Genomic DNA, 27580 nt, shown 5'->3' on the forward strand with positions numbered 1-27580 from the left:
AAAAAAAGTCAACTTCTACTTAAGTGTTAGCTAAACGGTCAGCATTTAAGAGATTGAATGGATTAGTCACTTTTGCATCAACTCTGGTAATGTTATAAGTATTTTTGCTTTTGGCCTATAATTTTGTGAATATTTTTGCTCTTGGTCGACAACTTTATGAGTATTTTTGCCCTTTATTAGTTCACATTAGTAGAGATTGTTACGTGACATGCACAACTAGTATTTAACGATCAAAGTTAACGGTGTTAGGTCAAAGTTAATAGTTTGATTACTTTTGCACCCATCCATGTAACGTTACGAGTATTTTTACCCTTTTCCTCACTTTAGGATACGGAGTGCCTGTGGCTGACTACTTGTGAGTATTTTTGCCCTTTTAAGCTTTTTAAACCTATTAATATATCAACCATTTAGGTCAAAAATGAAAAAAAACACACACACACACAACCAATATAAAATTATGTTATTAACAAATTATGAGGCGGATAACTCATCATTTCTTAAATAATTATGCAAGGCTAGAAAAAATTATTTAGTTGGGATAAATACATTGCTTGGTTCTCAAAATTGGGGTTGTTTTTCATGTGGTTAAGATGAAATCTAAAATTGGGCTGATCTTATTTTAAAAGAGGTCGAGCTTAATTCACAAAGCAATTTGAACAAGATCAAGTTCAACGTTAAATCATCAATATCCAACTCCACTAAATCAAACTAAGGTTAGTGTAGGTGATAACCATTTAACTCATTTTGGTAAATTCCTGAGGCCCAATTTATCAAAGTTTTTTCCACAAAAAAAAAATTGACTTGTTATCAAAAGAAAAATCAAACTTACCGCACTTGGTTGTTATGTGTCTGACATCTCTTGTAATTAAAAACTTCATTTTCAACCAAGATGTGAGAATTGCAACAATGTGCGATCATTTCATAATCAAATTTAAGCATTACCTATTAAATACAAACTTTTAAATAATTCTCATTATACCATCGATAGAAAAAAAATTATTTGCCTAAATGAGAATTAGTAAAGGATTTCATCTCTTACTAATTTTGTTACAAAAAATAGGCTCATTAAATTTAGTGACGAAATGTTAGTGACAAAATATATTTCCTCATTAAATTTAATAAAGTTTTCTCACTAAACATGTCTATATTTAAAAATGACATTTAATGCTACATCACCTGTCATGTATGTGTCAACTCATGACATGTCACCTATTACCTCGTGTCTCATCACTCACCACGTGTAAGTTGGCTCATGCCATTTCACCTATCACATCATGCCTCGTCACCTACTTTGTGTGCAACGACTCATGTCATGCCACCCTTTATCTCGCACTGCGTCACTTGCTTATTGCCCATATTACAAATTTATTATGTTTATATACTAAGGCTAAAACTTAAACTCTTAATCTCCTATCTTCCAAGCCTCATATACTCTTTTTTTATCAGTTGAATTGAAATGTACAAGCAGTTATTATATGCAAAATTAAACATATATTATTTAACTACACATATATATCAAATAATATTTCATAAAAAATACACATGTAGATTATATTTTAATTTTAATTATTAATATAATAAAAAATTGATATTTATATTTATATGACTCTTTATATTATATTTTTAATATAATAATATTTTTTTAAGAAAATGAACTTAAAATAAATCAAATATTAAATAATAAATAATTTTATTATGAAAAAAAGAATATTTTAGTTAATTTTTAAATTTTATTTTTATGTTTTAAATAAAAATAATTAAATATATAATTAAAAGTCATTATAAAAGTTAAATTTTTTATAGTAATTAGCTAGTGATAGAATTTCTCATTAAATTCTTTACTAATTATCTTATGGTTAATATATAATTTGAACCTTAAACTATAAGAACCGGGGTAATTTGAATCCTATATTAGTAATCAATATATTTTGAAACAATTAAAGTCAGTGTATTCTCGCTCCCACTGTTAATTTGAAACTAATAGCCATTACTTTTTAAACATAGTGAGGGCCACATTCTTTATTTGCCATATATTTAAAAAGTAACTGCTATTAGTTTTAAAATGTGCTGACTTTAGTTTTTTAAGATTTAAAATATATCAATTAATAATATGGGGTTTAAATCACCCTTGAATTCATAATTTATTGTTTATATTAACTCATTATTTTATTTTAGAGAGAAATACAAAATTTCTTGTTAATTTTCTCATTTTAGGGAGCTATAAATATTCCTCACTAATTTTTTTATTTTAGAGAGAGATCAATAATTCCTTTCTATTTTTTTCACTAATTTTAAGTCAAGCAATCAAATTAACATCCCTCATTAATTTTCTTACTAATTTAGTATTTTAAAGAGAAATAAATAATCACTTATTAAATTCTCTCACGAATTTATACATTTTTAGTAGTGTCTCTAGCATGTCCTTTGACAAGTCTTTTGAACTTGAAAAGTGGACAAAAATAATAATAGAGCCTAAATTTGTCCATTTAAGCTTGAAAAATGTTATATGTTTTCTCCTTTTCATATTTTTATTATTTGTGGACTTTGTCATTTGGAAAAATGACAAATAATTTCCCTCTCAGATAAGCCAATGACAAAATTTAAAAGAAGACCACCAAATGAGATAATTATTTTAAAATTTCCAAAGATTTATTTGGCATTAATTTTTTTTACCAAATTACCATATTACCCCGAAAGATAAATGATAAGTTCAGAGTGGTGGATGACTATTTTACTATATTACTTTCAATTTTTTCTCAAATTATTCACTGCTTATTTTTTTTAATCTCCCATATTTATTATTAAATAAAAACTCATACGCTGGTCATGATTTAAAAAATAAAAACGACATGCAAGCACATATTAGTTGTATCTCTCATGTTGTGTTTTTGGTAATTGCCAGTCATGATTATTACAACATCTGAGTTGAAAACTGGACCATCAAAATCTAAAAATTTAGAAAGCGAATTACAAGGGGTAGAAATGGAGCCACCTTTGAAACATCTCATAGCATTGTTTACGAGAATACTCTGGAGCTGTGTGACCCGCACCCTAAACAATATATTCATTTCAGATATATAATTTGAAGAGTAAAAAAAAAATTTAAATTGTAAAATACTCTTTTCACAAAAATATGTAATACACAAATTAATATGTCTCTATTACCTTCAGTGTAGCATATGTTAATCGAAATCCATTTGTCTCCTCATCATACTTTCGGGTATATCTAGACAAAAAATCTAGCTATTAAGGAATGATTAATTCATTTAGAAAGAAATTTAATTTTTTGAGTTGAAAAGATTAATTAATTAAAATCAACAAGAATGAAAATAGATTTGTGAGACTATATGTAGACATACCCGGCAACTTGATCATCGACATACCAAGGTCGCCACTGAGAGGAAACGGTCAAGTTTAATATTTTAAGCCACGTGTCCGTCGCCACGTATGGAACTACCAGATCTCGGTCTCCACTGCCAAAAAAAAAAAAAACAAAAAAATACAAAAAAACAAAATAATAACATGAAAATGAAAATGATATTGTCACTCAATGCCTCAATGGGGGAAGAAATTCCAGTTTCAATTATATTTATAGACCATAACGCGTGGAGTCTCCGATTTATGGAAAAGTTGCGAAAAGTATTCTAATTGATTACATATATTAGTAGGCATCATAAAATTTATAGCAAGTTACATAATAATTCAAAAGTCATTATCCCTAAATTAAATATTGCGAACAAAAGGTTGCATTCAATTCATGTATTATTTATAAACTAAATTAAACATAGTAAATATGTAACAAAATGTTTTTTTTTTTAAATTGAATCTACGTAAAGTGTGCGCACATGCTTATATTTATATTGCACAAAATCTAAGATAAGTTGTATTGTTCATATCTTCCATACACTTCTTTTTTTAAAAAAAAATTAAATTGACATTAAAGGATCAAAAGATTGAATTAAAATCAAATAAATATTAAAAGATTTGAATTAAAATAAGGACTAAAGATTCTTTACAAATAGGTATGGAAATTTAATATCGTCATTTCATAATTTGCAACTATTAAAACAAGAATTGGCAAGTGAAATTCACTAATTTATAATAAAAAACTAGTCAAACTTATGGGGACGTCCAATCATTAACTTGCTATTCTGATACCCTTATTTGCAACTCTCAAAATTAAGATGAACTTGCAAGTAAGATTCATTAATTCATGAAAAAAAAAAATTTCCTTATAATGATATATTTGACAAGTTTTTCTTTACAAATTGAATCTCAGTTACAAATTTTTGCTTTGAGGGTTGGCAAATCATGAAAAGAGAGTAACAAACTTTTAGTCTAATTAATTTGCTAAGGTTCATTTAGTTCTTATTTCGATTTTAATAATTTTTCATCCTTTAACGTCATTCCTCCTATATTATATATAGGTTAATTTCATATATAAATAATTGACGATAATTAAAAGCAAGGGTACAGATAGAGGAATAAAGAAATTACCCATTGACAAGAACTTCCAGTTTCCTGCGACTGAGCCATCGATGAACCTCGACAACAGTTTCGACGTCGTATATGTATGACTCTGACATGGTTTGGTTGCAACGTTCCCAGTACTTCACTTTACCCTTTCATCACATTATTCCAACTTATACATAAAGCTTCCCACTCACATCCCTAATGTACGCACACGTGTGTGTTGTGCGCACGCGTGCCTGTATACGTGTGTGTGTGTGTGTGTGTGTGTGTGTGTAGTCACATGTACCTCTCTAACATGTAAGGCTTCTTGTACGCTTGGATCATTTGCCCAATGGTATGATAGTGTGTAGTTGAAAGCCTACACAAAAATCTCGATACAATTTGTTTATAAAAAGATATATCGATGCAAATAACGTGAAGGTAAAATTTGGTTTAAGAGAAACAAGAATAAGACGATTCAAAGGAAAATAGTTTAATTACCCAACACCATAAATCAGAGGATAATTTTTGATGTGGCTTTTGAAGTCTTCGTTGCCCGTAAGGATTACGAGACGCAAACGCACAATTCGGTACCAATATGTTATTGCTCCATATTTCTTGTACGTTCTGCACAATATCCCATAAAAAATATCATCAATATTTTTCTACTTTTGCTTTATTACTTAAGTTGTATTTAATTGAGGGAATTAGTTTGAATATGTATCACCTTCTCGTATTGAGAGATAGCAGTTTGACATGCCGTGTTGTTTGGATCCACATACACATAATCCTCCTTGCAACTTGATTTCAGTTTCTGAAGTATGTAAACAAACAGATCATTATTACCAAAATGATAAGCAAATTATTAAATGGATTAGAAGTGTGTGTGCAGTGTGTGTGTTTTGCTAAATGACCTCATAGAGTTGGTCTGATATAAGAGCCAATCGATGAGCTAATATAAATCTTGAATTACTGTTCAGATACATGTCTGTGATAGGGCTCCCAACCAAATATCCCTGAAATAATTTTAACAATTAAAAAAAATTATGACACTAAATTCTAACATTTAATTTTATTTGTAAATTTGATGTACCGTGAGATTCAAATGAGGCTTCAAGCCTGCATCATTACCTGTAAACCATGCTCACAAGTTAAAGTAGCATATATATGATCACGAGTCACAAAAATTACTATTGCTGGATAAATGATAATATATGAATCTTAGCTTTAAATGAAAATGAACTATGTATTTACCTAGCACAATTTTTTGGGTAATTAATGGAACGATCATGCCAGAGTAAGAATCACCTCCAATGAACAATCGAAGATGGAGATATTTTGGGTGTTCTTCCAACCACTGAAACATATATATTTTTACTTTTAGCAAAACTTATCTCTAACTTCATTCAATCTCATCAAATTATATTGCATGAAGTTGACTTTCTCACAAGCAAATAACTAAGTTGACACCAACCTTTCTCACAAATTGATAAGCTTGTTCTGCTGATAAAGTGTCAGAGCTTTTCCAATTCGATGATGTTGAATAGGAAAAACCAGTACCCACTGGTGAGTCTACAAATACAAAACTAGCTGTCTGCAATACTTATGATTAGAAAGTTAGGTGTGTTTTAATGTTAAAATACTTAAAAAAGTCACATTGATGTACAATGTGAGAATGAAAAAGAGAGTGAAAAGAATATAGAGAAGAGAAAAACTTATGATTAGAGGAAAGCAATATCAATTTTTATATATGTATTTAAACATGCATACAAAGCAAACATGTTAAGATGCTATATATATAGGCCTCAACTGTAATTCTAGAAATCAATACATTAAAAGCAAAATATTATGTAAATCCTAATAAATAAATTTAAATACTCTAAAATAATTTAAAAGATATTTTAATAATATAAGAGATTATATTTATTCAAATCAAATTCTAAAATCATTTTAATAAAATAAAAATATTAAATCCAAGTAATTCCGCAACGTCCCATCACACATATTGGATAACGTTTGGTTGAAAAAAAGTTTAAAATTATAATTTAGGGTCATGATATTATATATGTTTTGGCCTTGGGTTTCTTGCGTTAAAAAAAGGAAAAAGATATCAGATATGTTGAGTTCAATATATATGAATATTTTTGAAAATGGATGGACAAGGGAATGACCTCGGTCCAAGTATATGGGTAATAGAGTAATCTTGGTAACCCGCCATTATAGTTGTCAATATCAAACTGTATTGGACCTGCGCACAAAATGTAAGCTTTGTTCATGGAAATTAAGCAAATAAGAATGAGAAATAATTAAAAAGAGATCGATAGAGGAAAAGAACCAATTTCATAAGCGAGTCCGTTGAAGGAAGAACAACCAGGGCCTCCACTAAACCAGAAGAAGAATGGATCTGTTTCAGGATCTCCTTGGGACTCAATGAAATAGTAGAATAGCTCGGAATCATTCACACTCACGTATCTGAAATGCCCAAAGAACAAACAATAACCAACAACACTCAAAAACATAAGAGTACTGTAATAAGAAAGCAGAGTAGTGAAATGGCATACCCAGTTTGAAGTTTGAATGGTAATTGGCCGTCAAAGCCTGGCAAAGACTTGACAAGTTCACCACAAAATGCAGTGTTGGCTGACAAAACTAAGAGGAGAAGCGAACGAAGACACAGCCATTTTGGAGTAATAGTGAGTGATGAAGTGAATCTCATTGTGCTGCGGCGAGTTACAGAGGGCTCTAACGACCGATTGGTGGTTTCGGGTGGTGGAGTTTCGGTCACTGAAGTGAGGAATTGAAAAAAAAGGGGGGGGGGGGGGGGGAGAGAGGCCAACAAAAATTCAAAGAAAAAACTAATACTTTTGGCGCCTTCCCATCCGTTAGTTGCACAATACATTAAGTTTGACTCACAGGCACACCAACAAGATTCATACATACATACATATATACACACACATATTTGAGTATGATGTCTGGCACATCCAATTAATATTATGAAAACTGTACCGGTTATTGAATTGATTAAAGTATTAATTTACGATTTAATGGTCAGATTGTGATTAGATTCGGGTTGAATCATTTATAATTAAATTAATATATTTAAATATTATAGAGAAGTATAAATTAATTTTCTTTTTTTAGCTTCAAAATCATTGTTTATTTTTTTTTAAGATGGTGATCACATATTTTTTTAGAGGAAGCAAGAACTAAATTTGTTTAAAAAGATATGTCAATAAATATTTGGATGAATATAGATGAATAATATGTTTACACATAAATAAATAAGTTCAAAGAATTAATTAAAAAGAGATAAAAGGGATGCATGTTTGTTTCTAAGATTGGTCATTAAACAATTTTAAAAAATAAATTATAAGTAAATTAAAATGATATCATATAAAATAAAAATATAAATAAATAGCTAGAAAAATAAAGATAAAAGAGATGTTCATACATGAGAAATTAAGTTCAAGGAACTAGTACAAAAAGTGAATAAAAATGAGAAAAAAATTTAATTAAAAAAAATGAGCGGCCTTGTAAAAAAAATTGGCTATATATGTTAAAAAGTCCCACATCGTGTAGGTGCCGTGGGGAGAGGGATGCTGACATCTAAAATGGATAGGATGGAGGATTTGCATCAATGCGTTTGGGTGACGGCTCTTATCAGTTGTGGGCCCGCGTAAAGGTTTTCTAAATGTTTTTCTTGAGTCTAGTTTTTAATTTTTTTTATTACTGTTCCGCTTTAAATTTACAGTCTAATTCATTGGTTTTTGATTGGTTTGTCGGTTTGAGGTCGGTTCATGTTTAGTTTGGTTATTTGTGTGTTTCGAACCAAAAAAGGTGCCGGTACTTGGTTTAATCAGTTTGATCGGCTGGTTCGATTTGGTTTTTTTTAACAATGCATCCAATCCTATATTATTGTCGGACAAAAATATCCTATAGCCTTCTTTGAAGAGGTTTGTAACACAGAAAATTAATTCACACGCAATGCTTTACGTTATCAAATCATATTAAAAAAGGGGGAAGAATTTTATCAAGGGTCCTTGAAGGAAAAAAAATTACATTTAGGGTCTAATGCATTATGAAATTATTTTGCAGGCTCAAGGGTTTTTTTTTAAAAAAATACGTTCTAAGAAAAAAGACAAAATTGCCCTCATGGAGAAATAAACAACTTTAGGTTTACAATAATTGCTTGTTAATATGTAAATTTAAATTGTGAATTGATGAATACCTAATTGTAGATACATGAGCTTGCTATTATGATAAACTTTAATTCTGAATATATAAAGTTATAAATTTTGTATTTTAATTTGTGAGTAAATAAACTTACACTTGTGAATAATCTAATAAACTTTAAGCTGTGAATTTATTAATTTGGCCAATATGAACTTGTTAATTCCGAACAAAGATTTCACTATCAATGAATAATTACTTATTAATATGTTAATCTAAAATTGTGAATTAGTGAACATGTAATTATAAAAGTCTAAATTTAATGTTATGATAAACTTTTTTGAATATATTAAGTCAAATTTTAAACTTCGACTTATGAATAAATGAATCTATACTTGTGAATATTTAAACTTTAAGTTGTAAATTTATTAACTTGATCAAGATGAACATGTCAACTCTAAATAAGAATTTTACTTTTAATAAACAATTACTTATTAATATATGAATCTAAAATTATCCATTAAATTGAAAATATAAACTTGTGTCTGTTGCTTTTTGTTATTAAAGACAATTGTGTCTTTCTCTTTCAAATATATTTGCAAAAAGAGCCACCAGTCTTGCAGAATAATTTTAGAACGTATTGGGCTCTGAGTGCACTTTTCTTTCAATGAGAACTCTCCAAAAAAAAAAAGACACTTGTCATCAATAAATCAACATAAAGGAAGCTAGCTAATTCGGCGATGAACTGTTACTGTTGCTTCAACCTGCATGCTTGTGATCTTCATCTTGAGAGGTCCTTGTGCCTATATCCAGAATCTGTGTACATATGTAATTGGGTCTTGTGTATGTAGTTAATTGGGCCGTGATGTATGATTTGTCATTTATCATTTACTTAGTTTGTTGCTTGAACTCTTTTATCAATGGGCTTGTATCTTGGGTAAACTAATATGTCAGGCCTAGTTGCAATCCTGCAATTTCTAAACTATGAGCCGACCACGATTTTTGTGTACAATTGCAGTTCCCACAGGTTGCATGGGAATGGTTTTAGAAGAAAGTCGTGGTCTAGTCTCTTTGTTTTTTCCAATTAACTTTTGTTTTGCACTGGAATAATACTGATTATTGCAACAACTAAATTGAAAACTCATACAGTGTGTTTAGGTTAATAAGAATTTGGATTTGAATTTAAATTTATATTAAATCTCGCATTTGGATAAACAAAATTTTATGAATTTGAATTTGAATCAAACCTGAATCTATCTTTTTTTACTTTTTTTTTGGTAATTTTAAAATTTTCATATATCTTAATCATATTTTAATTATTTTAAATATCTCATTTTCTTTATACTTTTATTATTAATATCTTCATGACTTTTGTATAATTTTTTTTATATTTCATGGATTGAAATATATAAATAAACTTATCACTTTTAATTTTTTATTTTGGTTTTGAATTTCAACTCATCTCTCTCTGTTTCTTTTAAATTTTTTAAAATTATCCATACAAAAGATTTTGTATACATAAATTTTAAATTTGAGATTTAAAATGTAAAATTTTTAATATCAAATCCAAATTTTAATTTACTAATTCAAACACTACCTTCTCGAAAACAAAATTTAAAAGAAATTCAAACGAATTACAAAGGGTAGAAATGGAGCCACCATCGAAACATCTCATAGCATTCTTTCCGAGCATACTCGGGAGCCGTGTGACCTGCACCCTGAGTACAATATATTTATGTAAGAAATATATGTATGCATCAAATTTTAAAAATAAAAATAAATGCTCTTTTATTTATCACAAGAATGTATACTAATAGACAGTTTGATTTGTTTATTACCTTCACTGTTGCATATGTTAATCGAAATCCATTCGCCTCCTCATCATACTTTCGGGTATATCTAGGCCAAAAGATAGACAAATAATCTAGCTATTAAGGAATGATTAATTGATTTAGAAAGAAATTTTCCGAGTTGAACAGATTAATTAATTAATTAAAATCAACAAGAATTAAAATACATTTGTGAGATTATATGCAGCATACCGGGCAACTTGACCATCCACATACCAAGGTCGCCATTTAGAGGAAACAGTCAAGTTTAATATTTTAAGCCACGTGTCTGTCGCCACATACGGGACTGCCAAATCACGGTCTCCATTACAAAAAACAAAAAAAAAATAATAATAATAACATGAAAATAAAAATAATATTGTCACTCAATGCCTCAATGGGGGAATAAATTCCAGTTTCAATTATATTTATAGACCAGAGAAATATTTAAATAAATTGAGTGTAACACGTCATTTATAGTCTATTTAATTAAAATGTTTTAAGTGATCTAAATAGAATATTGTATAATATTTTTAATTGATTTTATTTTTATAATAGAGTATAAATTTGATTTTTTATTTTTTTCTATTATCATTAATATCAAAATAAATTTATATTTATTATCATTTAAATGTCATGTTTTATTAAATAAATTATAAATAACATGATGTATCTTATTTATTTAAGTATTTCTTTTATAGACCATAACGCGTGAGGTCTTCGATTTATGAAAAAGTTGCTAAAAGTATTCTAATTGATTACATATATTAATATGCATTATAAAATTTATAGCAAGTTACATAATAATTCAAAAGTCATTATCCCTAAATTAAATATTGCGAACAAAAGGTTGCATTCAATTCATGTATTATTTATAAACTAAATTAAACATAGTAAATATGTAACAAAAGGTTTTTTTTTTTTCAGATTGAATCTACGTAAAGTGTGCACACATGGTTATATTTATATTGCACAACATCTAAGATAAGTTGTATTGTTCATATCTTCCATATACTTCTTTTTTTATAATTAAAAGATTAAATTAAAATCAAATAAATATTAAAATATTTGAATTAAAATAAGGACTAAAGATTGTTTACAAACTGGTATAGAAATTTAATATTGTCATTTCATAATTTGCAACTATTAAAACAAGAATTGGCAAGTGAAATTCACTAATTTATAATAAGAAAACTTGTCAAAAATATGGGGACTTCCAATCATTAATTTGCTACTCTGATACCCTTATCTGCAATTCTCAAAATTAATATGAACTTGAAAGTAAGATTCATTAATTCATGAAATTTTTTTTTTGCTAATGATGATATATTTTACAAGTTTTTGTTTTACAAATTGAATCTCACTTACAAATTTTGCTTTGAGAGTCTGCAAATCGTGAAATAAGAGTACCAAACTTTTAGTCTAATTAATTTGCTAAGGTTCATTTAGTTCTTATTTCGATTTTAATAATTTTTTATCCTTTAACTTCATTCCTCCCATATTGTATATAGATTAATTTCATATATAAATAATTGATGGTACAGATAGAGGAATAAAGAAATTACCCTTTGACAAGAACTTCCGGTTTCCTGCGACTGAGCCATCGATGAACCTCGACAACAGTTTCGACGTCGTATATGTATGATTCTGACATTGTTTGGTTGCAGCGTTCCCAGTACTTCACTTTACCCTTCATCACATTATTCCAACTTATACATAAAGCTTTCCACTCACATCCCTAATGTACACACACGTGTGTTGTGGTCGTGCGCGCATGTATACATGTGTGTATGTATTTGTAGTCATAAGTCATATGTACCTCTCTAACATGTAAGGCTTCTTGTACGCTTGGATCATTTGCTCAATGGTACGATAGTGTGTAGTTGAAAGCCTACACAAAAAAATTGATGTTATGTATTTGTTTATAAAAATATATATAAAAAAAGATATCAATGCAAATAACGTGAATGCAAATTTTAGTTTAAGAGAATCAAGAATAACACGACTAAAAGGAAAATAGTTTAATTACCCAACACCATAAATCAGAGGATACTTTTGGAGGTGGCTTTTGAACTCCCCGTAAGGATTACGAGACGCAAACGCACAATTAGGTGCCAATATGTTATTGCTCCATATTTCTTGTACGTTCTGCACAATATCCCATAAAAATTTCATCAATACATTTCTGCTTTTGTCTTGTTAATTAATTTGTATAATTAGTTTGTATTTAATTAAGGGAATTGGTTTGAATATATATCACCTTCTCGTATTGAGAGATAGCAGTTTGACATGCCGTATCGTTTGGACCCACATGCACATAGTCCTCCTTGCAACTTGATTTCAGTTTCTGAAGTTAATTATGTAAACAAACAGATCATTGTTACCAAAATAATAAGAAAATTATTCAATGGATTAGAAGTGTGTCAATGTGTGTTTTTTTTGCTAAATGACCTCATAAAGTTGGTCTGATATAAGAGCCAGTCGATGAGCTAAAATAAATACTGAATTACTGTTGATATACGCGTCTGTAATAGGGCTCCCAACCAAATATCCCTGAAATAATTTTAACAATTAGAGTAAACTTATGACACTAACTTCTAACATTCAATTTTGTTGTAAATCTGATGTACCGTGAGATTCAAATGGGCTTCAAGCCTGCATCATTACCTGTATACCATGCTCACAAATTAAAGTAGCATATATGATCACAAGTCACAAAAATTACTATTGCTGGATAAATGATAATACATGAATCTTAGCTTTAAATGAAAATGAAATATGTATTTACCTTGCACAATTTTCTGGGTAATTAATGGAACGATCATGCCTGAGTAAAAATCACCTCCAATGAAAAATCGAAGATGGAGATATTGTAGATGTTCTTCCAACTACTGAAATGTAGTTTCACTATTAGTAAAACTTATCTCTGATTTTATTCAATCTCATCAAATATTGCGTGAAGTTGACTTTCTCATGAGTTGATAAGTAATTTGGGACCAACCTTTCTCACAAATTGATGAGCTTGTTCTGCTGATAAAGTGTCAGAACTTCTCCAATCTGACAATGTTGAATAAAAAAAGCCAACATCCATTGGTGAGTCCACAAAGACAAAACTAGCTATATGTAATACTTATTGTTAGAAGGTGTCGGTTGATGCTAAAATACACAAAAAGGTCACATTCATGCAGAACATGGGAATGGGAAAAGTGACAAATTAAAGAATAGAGAAGAGATAGAACGAGAGGGAAAATAATATAGAGAAGGGAAAAACTCATCGCTAAAGCAAAACAATATCAATTCTTATTAATTTAAAATGTGTGTAAAAAGTAAATGTGTTAGGCACTATTTATAAACAACTGTAAACATAAAAATCCAAACATTAAAAGCAAAATATTCTATAATTCCTAATAAATAAATGCTAATATTCTAAAATAACTTAAAAGAAATGTAATAATATAAGGGAGTACATTTATTCAAACTAAATTCTAAAATCATTTTAATAAAATAAAAATATTAAATCTAATTAATTCAGACCATCAAACATATTGGATATAGTTTGGTGAAAAAAAGGTTATATAATTTATATGAATATTTTTGAAAATGGAGGGACATGGGAATGAAGGGAATGACCTCGGTCCAAGTATACAGGCAATAGAGTAATCTTGGTAACCCGCCATTGTAGTTGTCAATATCAAACTGTATTGGACCTGCACACAATATGTAAGCTTTGTTCATGGAAATTAAGAAAATAAGAATGAGAAATAATTAAAAAGAGATCGATAGAGGAAAGGAACCAATTTCATAAGCGAGTCCATTGAAGGAAGAGCAACCAGGGCCTCCACTAAACCAGAAGAAGAATGGATCTGTTTCAGGATCTCCTTGGGACTCAATGAAATAGTAGAATAGCTCGGAATCATTCACACTCACGTATCTGAAATACCCAAAGAACAAACAATAATCAACAACACTCAAAAACACAAGAGTACTTTAATAAGAAAGCAGAGTAGTGAAATGGCATACCCAGTTTAAAGTTTGAACGGTAATTGGCCGTCAAAGCCTGGCAAAGACTTGACAAGTTCACCACAAAATGCAGCGTTGGCTGACAAAACTAAAAGGAGAAGCAAACGAAGACACAGCCATTTTGGCGTTGCGATTAGTGAAGTGAATCTCATTGCGATTAGTTCTGAGTTGGTGAGTGAATTGGATCGCCATAACCTTAAGAATGGAACACACCTGAGCACAGACAGAGAGAGAGGCCAACCAAAATTCAAAGAAAAAGCCAAAACTTTTGGCGTCGTCTTATGTGTTAGTTGCACGATACTTTAAGTTTGACGGGCAGGCACACCAAGATTTCTCGGATATATATTTGAAGTATGATGTCCTGGACATCCAATTCTATACTATTGTCGGCCAAAAATATCCTATAACCTTATTTGAAGAGGTCTATAACACTAAAAATTACTTCAGAAGCAATGCTTTACGTTATCAAATCATATATTTAAAAAAAAGAAAAGAAAAGAGAAAGGGACACTTGTCACCAACAAGTCAGCATAAAGGCAGCTAGCTAGTTTGGAGATGAATTGTTCCTGTTGCTTCAACCTACATGCTTGTGATCTTCATCTTGAGAGGTTCGGCTTAATTAATTTCTAGTCTTGAACTTCAATGCCAATGTTACGAGATTATAGAGGGAATGATGTGGAAAACGATGAGGAGCACTTTGCAGATCATTCCATGGCAGTCGGAGATGATACATAAAAGTGACATATTTGGATTCGATCACTGTATGTAGTACGGGCACTGAGTACCTAGATAATCCGAGTCGTTGAAATCCAGATTAATGGTTCAGATAAACTTACTCATTCATTAATCTCAAGTGGAGTATTAATTCAGAACCATTAATATAAATTTTAATAGTTTAAATAATATAAGTACTCAAATACTTAAATTAAATACACTCGCCAAATCTAAATCCAAAAGTGATAGATGCATGATATAACATGTCCATATGTATAATTTGCAATTGGGCCTTGTGTATGTTGTTAATTTGGTCAGGATATCTAATTTATCATTCATCATTTACTCAGCTTATTGCCCGACCTCTTTCATGAATGGGCTTGTAGCTTTTGTAAACTAACATGGTGTCAGGCCTAGTTGCAATTTGGGAACCTGTGAATTATGAGCTCAGCACGCTCTCGATGTGCAATTGCAATTCCCACTGGTCGCATGGGAATGGTTTTATTGTTTTAGAAGATAGGCGTAGTCTAGTCGATTTGTTTTTTATTAACTTTTGTTTTGCACCGGAATTATACTGATTGTTGCAACGTCTAAATTGAAAACTTTTATGTGTGCTTGGATGAATAAGAATTTGGATTTGTATTTAAATTTAGATCAATTTCCTCATTTGGTAAACCAAATTTTATGAATTTAAATTTGAATCAAATCTACATCCATCTCTTTTTACATTTTCTTTTTAATTTTAAATTTTTCTTATACTCTAATAATTTAAAATTTTAATTATTTCAAACATCTCGTTCTTTTTGTATTTTTATTATTGATATTTTTATGACTCTCGTATCTTTTTTTATCTTTCATTAATTGATAAATATAAGTAAACTCATTAGTTCAGATTTTTCATTTTCATTTTGAATATCAACTCAACTCTCTTCTTCCTTTGAATTTCTTTTTAAAGAAAAAATTAATCATTTGGTCTTTATAATTTTGATCTAATTATAATCCACTTGAACTTTGACTCATTGTAATTCAGTTCTTGATATTTTAACTCAAAACTCAATTCCTAAATTTTGTCTCTTACAATTAATTAAATATTGATCTCTATATTTTTAAAAATAAAATTATAAATATTAAAATTATTTTAAATTTTTAATATTTATAAAGATTAAAAGGGTTTAGCAATTTACAATATTAACAATAAATTTTAACATATTTTTAATTTTTATAATTTTATTTTTTAAAATATAAGGACTAATATTTAAGTGGTTGAAACTATAGGAATTAAATTGTGAGACGCAAAATTCAGAAATTGAATGAAAATTGAGTTAAAACTTTAGGAACTGAGTCATAAGGGGTAAAAGTTTAGGAACTAAGTTATAATTAAGTCAAAATTATAAGGATTAAATAATTAATTTTTTTTTAAAACTACCCAAATAAAGAATTTTGAATGCATTAATTCTACAGGTAAGATTTAAAATATTAAATCCAAATCCAAATTCAGTATCTACCTTATTGAAAACAAAATCTGAAAAATCCAAACGAGTTACAAAGGGTAGAAATGGAGCCACCTTCGAAACATCTCATAACATTCCTTGCGAGCATACTCAGGAGCTGCGTGACCTGCACCTTGAGTACAATGTACTTGTGTAAGAAATATATGTCTGTATCAAATTTTAAAAATAAACATTAATGCTGTTTTATTTATCACAAGAATATATACTAATAGACAGTTTGATTTTTTTATCACCTTCAGTGTTGCATTTGTTAGTCGAAATCCATTCGCCTCCTCATCATATTTTCAGGTATATCTAGACAAAAAAATCTAGGTATTAAGGAATGATTAGTTAATTTAGAGAGAAATTTTCAGAGTTGAGAAGATTAATTAATTAAAATCAACAAGAATGAAAATAGATTTGTGAGATTATATGCAGACATACCCAGCAACTTGATCGTCGACATACCAAGGTCGCCGCTTAGAGGAAAAGGTCAAGTTTAATATTTTAAGCCACGTGTCTGTCGCCACATACGGAACTACAAGATCTCGGTCTCCACTGCAAAAAACAAAAGGCAAAATAATGACGTGAAAATAAAAATCATATTGTCACTCAATGCCTCAATGGGGGAAGAAATTCCAGTTTCAATTATATTTATAGACCATAACGGTAAAGTCTCCGATTTATAGAAAAATTGCGAAAATTATTCTAATTGATCACATATGTTTTTTCTTTTTTGATGAACAATTAATTACATATATTAATATATATGCATCATAAAATTTATAGCAAGTTGCATAATAATTCAAAAGTCAATATCCCTAAATTAAATATAGCGAACGAAAGGTTGCATTCAATTTATATATTATCTATAGACTAAACTAAGCAGATTAATTAATATGTAACTAAAGGTTTTTTTAAAATTGAATTTACTTGAAGTTAAGCTTGTGCACATGTTTATATATTTATATTACAAGATTGCGAGGTTCATATTTTGCACAAAATCGAAGATAAGTTGTATCGTTCATATCTAACATATTTTTGTGGGCAAAAAAAAAAAAAGCATATCTTACATATTCTTCTTCTTCTTTTTTTTAAATTAAATTATATTAGGAGATGACATTATATTAAAGGATGAAAAGATTGAATTAAACTCAAATAAATGTCAAAGATTTGAAAAATTAAAATAAAGACTAAAGATTCTTTACAAATTGGTATAAAAATTTAGTATTGTCATTTCATAATATTGCAACTATTAAAACAAGAATTTGCAAGTCCGATTCACTAATTTATAATAAAAAACTTGTCAAACATATTATGTGGACTTCCAATCATTAATTTTCTACTCTGATACCCATATTTGCAATTCTCAAAATTAAGATGAACTTGAAAGTAAGATTCATTAATTTATGAATTTTTTTTCATAATGATGATATATTTTACAAGTTTTTGTTTTACAAATTGAATCTCACTTAAAAATTTTGCTTTGAGAATCTGCAAATCATGAAATAAGAGTACCAAACTTTAAGTCGTCTAATTAATTTGCTAAGGGTCATTTAGTTCTTATTTCGATTTTAATAATTTTTGATCCTCTAACGTCATTCCTCCTATATTATATATAGATTAATTTCATATATAAATAATTGATGGTGCAGATAGAGGAATAAAGAAATTACCATTGACCAGAACCTGTAACTTCCTGCGACTGAGCCATCGGTGAACGTGGACGACAGTTTCGACGTCATATATGTATGACTCTGACGTTGCTTGGTTGCAACGTTCCCAGTACTTCACTTTACCCTTCATCACATTATTCCAACTTAAAAATAAAGCTTCCCATTCACATCCCTAATGCGCACGCGCGAGCACGTGTGTGTGTGTGTGTGTGTGTGTGTGTGTGTGTGTGTGTGTGTGTTGTGTGTGCTCGTGCGTACATGCATGTGCGTATTTGTAGTCATATGTACCTCTCTGACATGCAAGGCTTCTTGTACGCTTGGATCATTTGCCCAATGGAATGATAGCATGTAGTTGAAAGCCTAAACAAAAAAATCGATGTTATCTATTTGTTCATAAAAATATATGTATAAAGAAGATATCAATGCAAATAACATGAATGTAAATTTTAGTTAAAGAGAATCAAGAATAAGACGATTAAAAGGAAAATAGTTTAATTACCCAACACCATAAATCTGAGGATACTTTTTGATGTGGCTTTTGAAGTCTTCGTTGCCCGTAAGGATTACGAGACGCAAATGCACGATTCGGTGCCAATATGTTGTTGCTCCATATTTCTTGCACGTTCTACACAATATCCCATAAAAATGCATCATCAATAATTTTCGTTTTATATTATTAGTTTGTATTAAATTAAGGAATTAGTTTGAATATTTATCACCTTCTCGTATTGAGAGACAGCAGTTTGACATGCTGTGTTGTTTGGATCCACATACACATAGTCCTCCTTGCAACTTGATTTCAGTTTCTAAAGTTGATTATTTAAACAAAAATATCACTGTTACCGAAATAATAAGCAAATGAGAAGAGAGCCCGTGTGTTTTGCTGAATGACCTCATCGAGTTGGTCCGATATAAGTGTCAGCCGATGAGCTAATATAAATAGTGAGTTACTGTTGAGATATATGTCTGTGATAGGGCTCCCAACCAAATATTCCTGAATAATTTGAACATTTAGAATAAACTTATGACACTAATTTCTAAGATTTAATTTTGTTGTGAATCTGATGTGCCGTGAGATTCAAATGATTGCTGTAGACCATGCTCACGGAAGTAGCATATGTCATAAGTCACAAAAATTATTGCTGGATAATATATGAATATTTAAATGAAAATGAACAATGTATTTACCTTGTACAATTTTCTGGGTAATTAATGGAACGATCATGCCTGAGTAAGAATCACCTCCAATGAACAACCGAAGATGGAGGTACTTTGGATGTTCTTCCAACCACTGAAGCATATAATTATTTCAGTAACTTCCTCTATATTCGCTGAGTTCTCTTTCACTTCATTAAGTATAGGGTAAAGTTAACTTTCCCATAAACAATTGATTATTTGGCACAAACTTACTCACAAACTGATAATCTTCTTCTGATGATAAAGTGTCAGAGCTTGTCCAATTTGAAGTAGCTGAATAAGAATAACTAGTGCCTATTAATGAATACACAAATACAAACCTGACTGTCTGAAATGACATGTAACCCAAATTATCTTTTACTAAATTATTCCTCAGATTGATAGAGTTGAATTGAAGAAGAGGTATATATTTACTATGTTAAGTGTTGGTTTAAAGCGTGATGTCAAACCTAATTATACATATAATAATGAGAAAAAAGGAATCTTATGTTACCTCAGTCCAAGCATATGGGTAACTGAGTAATCTTGGCAACCCACCATTGTAGTTGTCAATATCAAACTGTAGTGGACCTGCACACAAAATTTACGCTTTGTTCATGAAAAATGGGGAATGAGGAAGAGAATAAAAAAGGAGAGAAATTATTACCAATTTCATAAACGAGTCCACCAAACCAGAAGATGAGTGGGTCTGTTTCAGGGTCTCCTTGGGACTCAATGAAGTAGTAGAATAGCTCAAAATCATTCACACTCACGTATCTGAAACCCAGATTACAAAGAATATAATGAACAACACTCAAACATAAGCGGAAAAAACAGAGCGGTGAAATGGTATACCCTGTTTGAAGTTTGAATGGTAATTTCCCGTCAAAGCCTGGCAAAGACTTGATAAGTTCACCACAAAATGCAGCCTTGGCTGACAAAACTAAAAGGAGAAGCAAATGCAGACACAGCCATTTTGGAGTGATAATGAGTGATGAAGTGAACCTTATTGTGTTGCGGCGAGTTACAGAGAGCTCTGGTGACCAATTGGTGGTTTGGCGGGTGAAGTTTCTTACTGAAGTGAGGAATTGGAAGGGGGCCAGACACACACACACACACACACACACACACACACACACACAGAGGCCGACAAAAACTCAACGATGAGCTAGGTGGAGTCACCAATTAGTTAGAGAACAAAAACACATTGGCCAACCGGAACTGCGTCGTAGTATAGGTACATTCAGAGGTTTGTATACGAAACACTTGGGATTTAATTTGGAGATTTTTCTCAACCCAACAAGATTTATTAGATTTTCTTTTTTTGCAATTAACACTAATTATGAAAAAATGACAAACAAATCTCCAAGGAATAGGCAAATGAAAAAAATAGTATCACGAAATGAGGTGATTATTCTAGAGTTCCTAAAGATTTATTTATCATAATATTTTTGTAAAATTATATTTCTAACCTTCTACAAAATAATAAAAAGCATAGTTGTTAAAATCTAAACTAAAGTTGTTGATAAAAAAGTAAAGTGATTAATATATAAGAAGCATAATTGTTATTGTGTGACTAAATTGAAAGTATGACAAACTGTATTGTTAATACTTAAATTGAACTTATTAATCACTACATTAAAGTTGTTAATATAGAAGATGTTCTTTTTGTTGCATAACTAAAGAAACAATTACACTTCTTATATTAGCTTTACCTTTGTTATTAACAACTTAGTTTAATTATTAACAATACTTTTTATTATTCTGCTTAGGATTAGAAACATAATTTCATAAAAAAATTTATGTTAGACAAGTTCTCTCAAACTTTAAAGTAATTATCACATTTTATTGTACTTATTTATTAGTTGTCTATTTTGATGGGATTTATTTGTCATCTTTCTAATTATAAAGTGTCTTTTTGAACTTTTTGTGATCTACTATATGTGTTATGTGATACTCTCTTAATTCTATTTATAAATTATTTTTAAAATATTTTACTAGAATTAAGAAAAACTTTACAACTCATTTAGCTTTATCTAAAAATTTAATAAATTATTAACTTTGCTTTTATTAAATATATATACTTTACTAAGATATTTTTTTTCTCCAACATTTAACGGAAGGTAAAAGAAAAAATTATTATAAAAATTTGATAATAATCATAAATAGAACAAAAAAATTTTCCTTTAACCCTATAAATAAGAGGGAAAAAAAATCTTTTATACGATGTTAGCAGCAGTTTTTTTTTTTTTTGCGCATTTTGATAGTCAATTTCGTCCGTAACATTGGAATAATTCCTGCATGCTATATATTAAGATATTTGAGCATGATGTTTTGGATATCCAAAACCAAACTATCGTTGGCCAAAAAAAAACAAAAGAAAAAAAAAAGAAAAGAAAATTCATATAAATGGATAAAATTGAAAAAAAAAAAGAAAAGAAAAAAGAATGCTCTATGGAACTTCTCTCTTACAAGACTAAAAACCCAGTAGCAACGCTTTAAATTACCAGATTCATATAAAGAATTAAGTACTCTTTTTAATCTGTTACCAATAAGTCAACAGAGGGTGGCTACTTTTCCAACGAGTTGTTCTGTTGCTTCAACTTACATACATGCTTGTGAGCTTCATCTTAAGAGGTTAAACTTAATTTCTAGTCTTCAACTTATTTTTTTAGTGAAATTTAGATGCAATAATCATTAGAGATTAACCGTGCATTACAAATAAATGAGACTTTATCTTCTCCTCCTCTACAATCTGCTAGCAGTAGGGGGAGGATGTTCAAAATATTTAAAATCCCCCAAAGCTATCAAGGGCATTCCTAAATACGAAGTTGGCACAAAAATTCCCTTCCCTACAATTAAAGTGCAAGTAAATTAATCCTGTTCCAAAGTCTGAAAAATGAGCATGTTCAATGACATCCCTCTAAGGATGTTGAGAAACATTAGCTCTCATGATCAAGTTAATAGATTCAGTACGGTCAGAGAGCAATCTAATTTTAGCATAGCCTAATTGGAAACATAGTTCCAGTTCTTGAATGATTTCCATGATTTCAGTGATAGCAGGAGGTAGGTTATCCACGTTAGAGTTGAAATCAGCCACCCATTTAGTGTTATGATCACAGATGATCCCTCCATAAGTTGACATTCCATCTCTACATGAGCCATTAATGTCAAGCCTAACTTCATCATATTCCAATCTTGCCCAATTTGAATCCATCCTGCGTCTAAATGTAATATCCTTCTTCTCTAATTCATGATTAACTCCAAATCTCCATAATTAAAGAGATTGATTTAAGGTAAATGACATAATACCACGTTCAAAAATAGGTGGAAAAGTTGGAATTTCAAGTTTTCAAAACTAAAATCATTTTCAAAGATTTTAAAATAGATAAATTAGAGTTTACAACTATGTGAAAGGATGTGACCATTTCAAATATTAGTGCATTTGCTAAAGAATCAAGAAACAAAGTTGTTTTACAAAAACTGGGACGTGCGCTACGGCTCGTTGAACATGTGCCACGACTTGTTCACCTCTGTGCCATGTGGCACAGCTTGTGACACCATGCGCTGCAGCACATTGCATGTTTCATAACAGTGTTTGGGGCAACTTCTGACGCACCCTAAACCTCTATTCAATGTTCGATTGACACGAATTAGGTGTCTAAGAGAAGCTTTTTTTGAGTTCTAGCTAATGGCTTAGGTTTCATAATGAAATTGTTACACATTCAAAATTTAGATACTCTTTTTAAAACTTACACTTTTTTAACTTTTTTTACAAAACTAAGTGTTCAACTCATTCACCAAAAGCCAAGAGTCATTGACACCACTTAGATCACATATAATACACCAAAACTAACTTGTGTAACGCATCACATTATAAGAAACATTATAATTCACAATTTTAATACTCAACTCCTTAATTTAAAAATATAAAAGGGGGAGTTTAATCATTTATTTCCTCAAATATATCATAAACATCACATAGTATGCCTAATTCTTACTTGCACTAGTATTTTACCTTATCACATATATCAAATTTCATAAAATCACTCCCTAAGGCCTAAAATACACTTATAACTCACAAACACATAATAGAGGTAAGAACCAAAATGGATTATTCCTAGTTGGCAATTTCAATTATCATGTACACATAAAGACTTAAAACAAAGAGGCCTACTAAACAGGATCGCAGTCCTAAGCCTTTGGTTGCTTTCCTTTGTCTAGTTCTCTTGAGTTATTCTTGTAATATTGAAGATAGTAAGGGTGAATACAACCATTCAATAACCAAGGTCCAACTAACTTATACTAATCCATGTCAATTAATTTTCCAAACTATGTAAAACATTCAAGAGCATAAATTCACATTTCTAGTCATAATAGCATATGCTCGTGAAATAATACTTTTTAACAACTTTCATATAGGAGAGAGTTTGTCATACAATCAATTGATATATACTTAAAGGATTAAGACTCAATTCATGATTATCATCATTAGGATCACAATATAGACAACCATGTGCCCTTTTTCACTATATACATGATCACATCCATAGCTGGTAATTCAGGTCAAGTCCAACAAGCCAGCTCAAATAAGCCTGAAAAAAAGTTTAGGCTGGCCTTAACATTTTGTTAAAAAACTGATACTTTAGGCCTATTCGTGTAACCTGAATAAGCTCAAAAAATTTGGGCCAAGCTCGAGGGTTCAGGCTTGGCTTGAATACTCATTTATCTATATTGTTTTTTAAAAAAGATGCTTGCCCCTGCGTCTTGTCTTATGTCCTGTGTGACTGAGTGAGTCATTCTCATTCATCAACTGATCAACGGTTAAAAAAACCCTAAAGCCTTCGACTCGTTCAGCCAGTGTCACTATGTCAGCCATCTCCAAAACTAAAAGTCCAGGTCACCCTTTAAGTCTTCAGTCTCCAATCTTCACTTCTTCCTATGCTAAATTGATCTACTCTTCGAACTTCATTTTCATTGGGCTTTAGTCTTTACTTTCTTAGTTTCTCTTGCAATCTCCCTCGCTAATAAACGAGTAACTCTCTCTCACACTTTACAATCTCTCTTGCACTTCACAATCTCAGACTCATCATGCTCAAAACTAGAACCCATTACTAGAATGAGCTTTATAAAGAACCTAGAATGAGCTTTGTCCAGAACCCACTACCAAAACAAGTTTTGTCCAAAAGACTAAAACCCACACCATGACACCAGCTTGAACGAGGTCAAATTTTCTTCTTCTTCTTCTTTCTTTTTCTCTCATGTGCACTGTTTGAAGGTCTGAGAGGCTAAATTGAATTTGTGGAATCTGAATCTAATTTATGAAATGTCTGCTTTCAGTGCTCTATTTTGATCTTTGTCACTTTCATTGATCGTTTCAATCTTTGTTCTATTTTGATTGCTAAATCTAATTGATTTTTTTGATAGTTGGTTCTTAATGGACAACTGAATACTGAGCCACATTGAACTGATTTTGTTTTGCTAGTGTTGGTGAACACATTTTAACCTTTGAATTCTCTTATAAATATTTTCAAGTCTCTTTAAGTCTACCTCTACTTGTATTTCAATGTAGTTGTGTTGTCATGTGGAACTAAAAGGCATATTATACTTAAATAAATCTTTAATTTCCAATTCTATGCAGTGAAATATGTCTTCTAGTTAAAGGAAGAAACTTAATTAAAATATGGGTGGTAGTTCTAGTAGTAAGGTAGATGATAATGTGCGTGGCAAGAGTAAAGTAATTGATATGCCTCCTTATCAAAAGAATAATGAAAACAAATTACTTGCCTCTATGATTAAATCAACTGCCTCTACAAGTAAGAAACTTGTTGCCTCTGCAAGTAAAAAATTTGTTAGTTTTGGTAATTCTAGTAAAAGAATAAGTTTTGAGAAAGAAGGGAAGCCATGTGTTTCTAAAAAATAAAAAACTTGTATGTATGATGTTTAGAAGTTTTTTTTTTCTAGAATTGTAGTTGATAGGAAAATAAAAACAAGATGTAATGGTTGTAATAAAGACCTAGCAAGATCTGGGGTTAATAGCACATCTCATTTAGCATGACATGTTAAAAAATGTCCACAACTTGCTAAGTATCATGATATTGGGATGATAATGATGGACAAAGAAGGAAAATTGAGGTGTAGAAAACTTAACAATAAAAATGTGCGAGAGGTTTTATCCATGGTGATAATTGAATATGATATGCCCTATTCCATGGTTGAATATAAATGATTCAAGTGTTATTCTTTAATGTTGAATCCTAGTATAAAGTGCATTACTTGAAAAATAACCGTGTCTAATGTTATAAAAATCTATCAAGGGCATAAAGAATTGTTGAAGCAAAAATTGTCAAAAAATGTTGGACGAATTTGTTTAATATCTCGTTGTCAGATTGCTATAACCTTTGAAGTTTATTTATGCTTGGCTGCTCATTTTGTTGATGAAAATTTAAAATTGAACAGGAAAATACTTTCTTTTCATAAGATAGAGCCTCCATATTCTGGAAAAGAACTAGCTAGAAAAGTGTATGATTGTTTGATTAATAGGGAAATTACTAAGAAAGTATTTTCTATCACTTTAGATAATGCCTCTGCAAATGATAATATACAAGAAATTTTGAAACAAAGTTAGCTTTACAAGATAATGGCTTGATTTGTAATGGAGATTTTTTTCATCAAAGCTGTTATGCCCATACCTTAAATTTAATAGTTCAAGAGGGTTTGAAAGTGACAAGTGCTGCTCTAAACAAAATTAGAGATAGCATTAAGTATGTCAAACAATCAGAGGTAAGTACAATTGCTTTCAAAAAATGTGTTTAAGAGGTTGGTGGCATTGATAGTTTAATTGGCTTGAGGATAGAATGTGCCTACTAAATAAATTCTACTTTTGCAATGCTTGAGAGTGGATTACAATACCGTTAAGCTTATACTAGCTTTGCATATGTTGATAATAATTTCATTCATTGCCCAACATATAAAGAGGAGAAGAGAGAAGAAGAGATGTGTAATTTCTTGAGGCCATTTGATGTTATAATAAGGTTGATGTTTGGGACATCTTATCCTACATCAAACTTATATTTTGCTCAAGTATCAAAAATTCAATATTGTTAGATGATAATATGGTAAATGGTGATTTTGTGATACAAGAAATGGCTCAAAAAATAAAAGAAAAGTTTGACAACTATTAGAATGATTATAGTACTATCCTTGCAATTGCAGCTGTCCTTGATCCATGAATGAAAATTCAAATGATATAATATATGTATGCAAGGATTGATCCTATAAATTGCCCTGCTAAGATTGGGAGTATTTAAAGCAAGTTAAAATATATTTTTAATCAATACAAAGAGATGGATGCTTTTTCCTCTAATTTTAGATCAAGTTCAACAATTTCAATACAAGCAAATCAAGTTCAATCCTCCACTGCTTTTAGTATTTTAGCTTCAAGCATAACTAGCAATGTTCCAAGGGCTTTAGATGTAAGTTTAATTTCATGTTATTATTAATCTTATTGTTTTAATTTAATTTATTATTTGGTATTTTATTAAATTTTTACATGTTATAGGATTGGATTAATTATATAAGCACGGATGTTATGTTCGTTGAAAAGTTTGAGTTAGAATTTTATTTGGATGAGGCAATACTTCAACCCCAAGTGTGTTGAGATTTAGACGTGCTCAATTGGTGGAACACTAATAAGGGTAGATTTTCTATCCTTTCAAAAATGATAGCCGATATACTTAGCATTCCTATCACTACAGTGGCAAGTGAATCAACTTTTAGTATTGGCTCACGTGTTCTCACCAAATATCGAAGCGGTCTTCTTCCTTTTAATTTTTAAGCTCTTATTTGCGCTCGTAATTGGTTTAGTAGTTTTCAATATAATAGTAATATAAATTTTAAATATCTGATTATTTTGTTATATAATTATTAAGTAAAATTTGATTTCATTCAATTATAATTTTAAAATTTTTCCTTTGTTGGTATGTTACAGATAGTGAAGAAAAAGAGAGGATTGAGGAAGAAGAGGTAGTGCAAGAGGAAAAGGGAGAGG

At 30.1% G+C, this 27580-nt stretch overlaps 1 protein-coding gene, 1 long non-coding RNA gene and 1 pseudogene across 2 annotated transcripts; all 3 read right to left on the bottom strand.

The window, feature by feature from the left end:
• Window positions 1–2830: 2830 nt before the first annotated feature.
• On the bottom strand, window positions 2831–7253 carry LOC129293664 (serine carboxypeptidase-like 18). The gene is made up of 14 exons (XM_054931745.1): window positions 7014–7253; window positions 6788–6924; window positions 6624–6700; window positions 5927–6046; window positions 5707–5809; window positions 5546–5583; window positions 5367–5468; window positions 5180–5266; window positions 4954–5079; window positions 4760–4831; window positions 4498–4622; window positions 3360–3473; window positions 3166–3226; window positions 2831–3051 (listed from the first exon to the last, which is right to left on the bottom strand). The coding sequence occupies exons 1-14, from the start codon at window positions 7166–7168 to the stop codon at window positions 2968–2970; spliced, it is 1401 nt and encodes a 466-aa protein (XP_054787720.1). The 5' UTR covers window positions 7169–7253; the 3' UTR covers window positions 2831–2967.
• A 2953-nt stretch (window positions 7254–10206) lies between these two features.
• Window positions 10207–14699, bottom strand: LOC129293111 (serine carboxypeptidase-like 6; annotated as a pseudogene).
• A 3695-nt stretch (window positions 14700–18394) lies between these two features.
• On the bottom strand, window positions 18395–18981 carry LOC129293760 (uncharacterized). The gene is made up of 3 exons (XR_008589204.1): window positions 18854–18981; window positions 18643–18714; window positions 18395–18478 (listed from the first exon to the last, which is right to left on the bottom strand). It is a non-coding gene; the product is annotated as an uncharacterized LOC129293760 (long non-coding RNA).
• Between the last annotated feature and the right edge of the window lie 8599 nt (window positions 18982–27580).

The sequence above is a fragment of the Prosopis cineraria genome, unplaced genomic scaffold (genome assembly GCF_029017545.1).
Source record: "Prosopis cineraria cultivar Desert tree isolate PC_DT_omini unplaced genomic scaffold, ASM2901754v1 PC14, whole genome shotgun sequence".
NCBI lineage: Eukaryota > Viridiplantae > Streptophyta > Magnoliopsida > Fabales > Fabaceae > Prosopis > Prosopis cineraria.